This window comes from Falco cherrug, chromosome 12, assembly GCF_023634085.1.
Source record: "Falco cherrug isolate bFalChe1 chromosome 12, bFalChe1.pri, whole genome shotgun sequence".
In the NCBI taxonomy this organism is placed as follows: Eukaryota; Metazoa; Chordata; class Aves; order Falconiformes; family Falconidae; genus Falco; species Falco cherrug.
This window is the reverse complement of record NC_073708.1, coordinates 1,562,569-1,568,568: the sequence shown is the minus strand read 5'-3', so window position 1 is coordinate 1,568,568 and position 6,000 is coordinate 1,562,569. Positions and strand designations below refer to the sequence as shown.

General features: G+C 38.3%; 1 protein-coding gene across 2 annotated transcripts in view; it reads left to right on the top strand.

Moving 5' to 3' along the window:
• The first annotated feature begins 217 nt into the window (after positions 1–217).
• CRB1 (crumbs cell polarity complex component 1) overlaps positions 218–6,000 on the top strand; it is a 112,305-nt gene continuing 106,522 nt past the window's right edge. For both annotated transcript variants that reach the window (XM_027806582.2, XM_027806581.2), the window contains exon 1: positions 218–531. In XM_027806582.2, coding sequence (XP_027662383.1) covers positions 456–531 — 76 coding nt within the window. In that variant the 5' untranslated portion in view covers positions 218–455. The remainder of the gene's footprint in view (positions 532–6,000) is intronic.

Below are 6,000 nucleotides of genomic sequence, written 5' to 3'. Positions count from 1 at the left end.
CTGACTTTATGCAAGAAACATAAAGTGTTTGTGCTGTGAATCAGGAGGAGTGTGATGTAACGGAGGTTCAGTAAAGGGTAATGAGTGATTTGGTTTGAAAGGTTAAGGGTGCTGTGCCTTATGTGCTGCGCAGTGCCAGGCAGGCAGAGCGCACCGCTCCCAGCACGGTTCTGCGCCAGAGCCAGGGGAAGACTCCAGTCCAGCTCGCAGACAAATCTGCACCAGGTTTGAAAAATCACTCGGACCTGCTGAAGTAAAACCTTAACAAGCACCACTGCCTTTTGAATCAAAGTCTGTATGTTTGCAGGGAACGGGCTGATGAGGGGCACAGGCAGAGATGGCTGGTAGGGGACTGGGTGCCTTCATCATTACCTTCATTTCAGAGATGAGAAAGCAGTGAGGATCAGCACCAGCCTTTGGACAACAGGCAACTCAGTGGAGAATGTCCTATCAAGATGAATATGGCTCATTCAAGAATTAACTCTCTACTCATCTTCTACCTCAGTTTTTTGCTGCTCATCCATTTAAAAAGTAAGCTTTGCGCTTTTTCTTATTGTTCTGACATGTCCCCTGGGTAGACGGCTAGACGTGCACCTCTAGCAGGAAGCTTGTGTTGTCAGAAGGCTTTACAAATTTGATGGAGATGCCAAAAAGATTTGGTCCATGAAACTAAGTTGTATGTACTCGCCGCATGATAGCTTTCCTGGTCTTCATGCTTCAACTTTTTATTTAAATGAGGAATTAAAGCATTTTTAATACCTTGCTTCACATACTGAAAGTGCCATAATAAAATATTATGTTAAAACTGTTAAAGTCTGCATTTTGATAGCATTCATTCAGTAAATTTAAACCTATGTGATTAAAATCTAGGCTACTTTATCCATTGCTAAAGCTGTTCATGTTATATATTTCAGTAGCACTCATTGCTTTATCATATAAGCTTTTGTAATTACAACCTCTAAAGAAATCAGTTATTAAACAACTGCGATATATTTGGTGTTCTAAATATCTCCATTATGAGGGAGTGTAAAAGTCCAACTATTTTTATAGAGACAATATTCTCAGCAAACTTCCACATAAACAGAAGTATGCAAAATATTGGAAGTCACAATGGGTTTCCTTGATAATTGTGTCAGATGGTTGAGAGTAAATACAAGCCAAGGAGGCTAAATGGCCTCAGCTGGTGAGGCTGATATGTGTGTATGAAAAGCAGTAGCTCTTGAACATGTTTAAAAGAAAGACAGGCAGGATGTGTGTCTGTCTGAGGAGGTTGTTTGATTTGTGTCTGTTGAATGTGAATCACAGTAAGACAAAGCTCTGAGCAGCTGCCATTAAACAAGAAGATTTGGCATTAGCATACAGTGTTGTGTAATCTGGGTCACCTTCTGTTGCTGCATCACTCAAATTGTTACTTGGACAGTTTACAGCCCAACATAAATTAAAGACTGAAAAGCAAACAGATGCAGTTGGATCAACCAGTACTGAAAAAAAACCCCATACTTCAAGAAGATATAGGAAAAAATACAGAATATCACAGAAACATTGTTTTATCCTAGTAGTTTTCTTCCCTGGGGATGTACTGATGTGAATCAGGGGAGCCAAAGTGTTTTTTCTAAATTAACTTACCACAGGACATAACCTGAAAAAAGAGAGGCTGAATCTTCCACTTTCAAAAAGCATTTTTTAAAGTCTGTATACTGTAGGATGAACGAGAAAGTCTCTGAGCAAGAGTCTGCTATCTAATTAAAAGAAAGTAACAGGAATGGGTTTAGTTAAGAAAAATTCATTTATATGTGAGGCAGGCAAATTAGAACAAAATTTAAAATCTTTGGGAAAGAGAATAAAAAGTGAAGTGCTTATAAAATTAAAAAGGACACATTAAAAACATGACAAAGAAAGCATTCCTAGAATGTAAACAAGGAAAAAAGCCCCCCAAGAATCAGTTAAAAAACAAGAAGGTAAGCAGAAGTTTGGCTTTGACCTTGAGTGAGCTTTGCTCACTGCAGGATACCAAAGGAAGGAAAAGTAGTTGTATGTCATTTTGTGCCTCTGCCTTAGCACAGTTGGCTGGGATGATGTTTCAGAGGTGGCCTGACTTTTCCCTGGGTTATAGTCATATGACTAGTCTCAAGGAAGAGGCTTTTCAGTCTTGGAGGACTCTCTTTTCAGGTAGATTTGTCGCTGTTGCAAATTGCTGTGATAGAAATTGATATACCAGGATGGAGCAGCTACAGCGGGAGCCATAATTACAGATTCAGACTCAGGACCGTATCTGTGTCTATCGATGCTGCATGTTTAATGATCTTGATAGATATTTTCTCTCAAGAAAGTTTGTACACCATTTGAAACTGCTAAAAATTTCTGTTAATAAAAACATAACTGTGAACAGATACCACAGAAATAGAAGCAGAAGACAGACGGAAATTACTTCCTTACTTAAAAATTAAAGCTGAGAAAGACCAAGATAGAAAACCTGAGAATGAAACAGAACAGAGACGACTGCTGATATTTATAAAATTTACATCAGACATTATAATTTTAAAATCGATTTACTGGACTTGTCGTCCCCCAAATAATTCTAATCTTAGGTCCTGATTGACACCTTCTTTATAATTATTTATTCTAAATAATTTGGGAAATAAATAGTATTTAGAAGCCAAGACTTTCTAAAAACATATCTGCATATAATTTTTTCAGCTTGTCCACTTTCCTGACGCGCAGAGAGGTTTGCATGCATTGAGAAGTGTCCCATACAGACAGTAGGTCTTTTAGTAACAGTTCCAATGAAATTAAAGCATTTTTCAGGAATGTTGCCACATGAACACAAAATATTCGAATATAGCATAAAATGAATAGCTGAACTAAAAACAAATACAAAGTTGTTCAACATTATTAAAATAATTGTGTGCCCTCTTATTTGTAAAATAGCGTGTCATGGGTACTTTGGAATATATTATGAGATACTATCCTTTAATTCCTGTACGACACTCAGTTGTTAGACTTTTAATAAAAGTCTTCTGCCTGCACATAAATCTTCCATAAAGCTGAAGACTAAGGTATTAAAGAATGTAGTCCTGTCCCTTGTGGTTCCTTTTGAATCTCCTGGATAATTAAAAGTGGTATTTTACCTTTATTGTCACCAGTAACAACACTTAACACCAAACTGTACAGAGTGATGGGCATTTCAACCTGTAAATCACAGCCTTCCTACAAACGATATATGATTATTATGTTTTATTTCAATTGTATAAAATGCTTTTGGAAAGACCATTTGTAATTAATTTAGTCTACTGGAGCCCCAGCTGATATGTGATGCTGGCAGGTGCAGCACCTGTACAAATATGAGTATGTGCACTCAGAATTACATGTACTTGATAAATAAAAGAACAGGTATAAGTTTCATCCCGCAAAGATACATTTCCAAAAAGATTGTGGGCTTAGTCCTGTCTTGGAACAGAAAAAGGAGCCTGTTGGAGAGCCCTTGATGACTTCTGCTTTGTACACTGGCCTGCCTTGGGGCAAAGGCATCAGTCAGGTTATTCTGATGTTGCTGTCTGTCCCTGGGGGGAAGGGGTGCTGCTGGGGCAGGTGTGGCTGTCTGCTGGCAGGCCCTCTTCATCCTCATATACATTCTGTCTTTGACATCACCACAACTACGCTACAGCACAGCAAGCCTGTGGAAAGGTGTGGGCAAATGGTTAGAATCTAGCCCCAAATTCCTGTGTTACACGTCTCCTGGGGCTCTGCAAAACACATATTCCCCAGGCTGTTCCCTTCCCATACTGGCTTACCGATGGAGCTATGAATCAATTAAAAGAAAACTGTGCCTCCTTTTCTTAATTATCTTGTGCCTCTTTCTCTGTTGGAACTGTCTGGTTTGTTTACACTGGTAGATTTTAGTCTAGTGGGGCAAAATTAAATCAGATAAAATACACTAATTATCTTTCCATTGCCGGCCATTACTTTCTATACCAAAGAGTTTCTCCAACCCATAGGTGATCAAGTATTATATATGGTAGTGTATATATCTTTTTTTATAATTACTAGGTTGCGCACTCTCTCTTTTTTTTTTTTTTTTTTTTTTTTTTACAATCCCCAAAACACAAAGATATCAGACTACACAGAACCAGTTATTTTTGCCTAGGGAGTCTCTATGAACAGGGGGAGTTTGAGGATTTCTCTAAAATTGCAATCAAGCGAGTATGTGAAGTAGCACCTCCACTCCCTTAATGAGAAGATAGTGGTACAGAGCTGCAAATTCATTTATGTCTTGTGCCCATGGTTCTGAGTATTGTATGCAAGCCCTCGATACAGGTTGGTTTTATGTAGTGTATTGTGAACATAATTTGTTGCCACAAAATATACCAAATGAACTAATGTAAGATTAATCTGGGGGGGCATCTAGAGACAGTCAGCTCTGTATGGGGAGGGACCATGGATCATTACCTACAGCAGCTGACAGGAGGCATGTTCCAAATCCAGGACAACGTTGGTAACTAATTGCTGCCATATTACTGTCTAACAGAAATTGTTATCAGTATATCAGTATATAACTCCAGGCAGAGAGTTAAGAAGAGCAGCACTGGAAATTATGATAAATACAGGTTTATTTAGGCATTGATCTTGGAACTGATTCTGTCTAGGGTCACGTACAAGTTCAGAATATTTTATCTTAATCCAACAACTCTTTTTTTATTTTTTTAACAAGCTTTACAATGGATTATCTATCACTAATGCAAAATTATCTTTTCCTTTTGTCAAAAAATCATTAAAAATAAATCTTAATTTCAAAACTATTTTCCTCCATTTTAATGACTTCATGATCCTTCAGCAGAGCTGAATAAAAGTACTATTTACTTCATAATAGTTCGCCCAAATGTTCATAAATTAAGAATAAAAATTAATCTAGGATTGCTGTTAATGTGATCAAAATATCTGAGCTTTACTTGCGTCCTTTTTCTGCCCCTCTGAGATGTTAGCACTATGCAATTTTTCCCCATGGACAAGAACATTTAATTTCCTGCAACTATTCCCATTACTCACACAACTTCTAATTACTGCTTAATTACTGTGTTAGGAATAAAGGTCTACTTACAAAGAGATCTGTGGTTTTGCTCATAGTTAGTGCTCATCCCTCACGGACTCTCAGATGAGGCAAGTAGCTTTCCAGCAAAGCATTGTTAGGATGTGCATCTGCTGAGCTCAGAGCAGATTTGGTACCTCAGCAGAGCCTCATTAGCCTGTCAGAGCGGCGGTCAGCAACGGCTGAGCACCGGCACCAGGAACCCTGCAGCTTTCCCTCCATCCTAGCTGTCTCACAGTGCATCTATATTATATCAAAAATGAAATACCTTTTAGATGTTTGCCTTCGTCTTAAGTGAGTTTAAAGCAACAGCTTCTTGACCCAATTATAAAGGTGTTGGGTTTGGGTTTTTTTCCTTTTCATTTATATATTTTATTATGGATATCATTTCCATCTCTGGAATCAAACAAAATCCTAGGAACAGAAAGTAGTAATACAATAATTTTTAAACAAGAAGGTAACTTCTGCAAGGTGGATCCATTTGCATAAAAGTGACATTAAGAGCATCCCAACACCACCTGTATTTGAGCCTTTCAATGCAAGTTCTTACAAGGCATCCTTAAGGTGCTACACCTACCATTGCAATAGCTGAGCAAGACTGCCCAGTCAGAGGACCTCTCTGCTGCGTACTTCGTAAAATGGGAACCGTTGACACCAGGTACCTCTGGAGGTTAAACACTTCCCCATGTCCTCTGTTAGTCATCCAGAAATTACAATGCAAGAAAATTTAGCCCTCAAATGACACTGATTTTGGCAATATAGGATAAAACACAATGATGTATTCACAGTCGAGAAACAGAAAGGGAATTCTGTAGCAAGGATCAATCTCTATAAGCGGGTGTTGTTTGTGACTAATGACCTATTATGAAAGAGTCTGATGGGAAAGAAAGGAGGTTGAACAGGAGGGTGTTTTATCA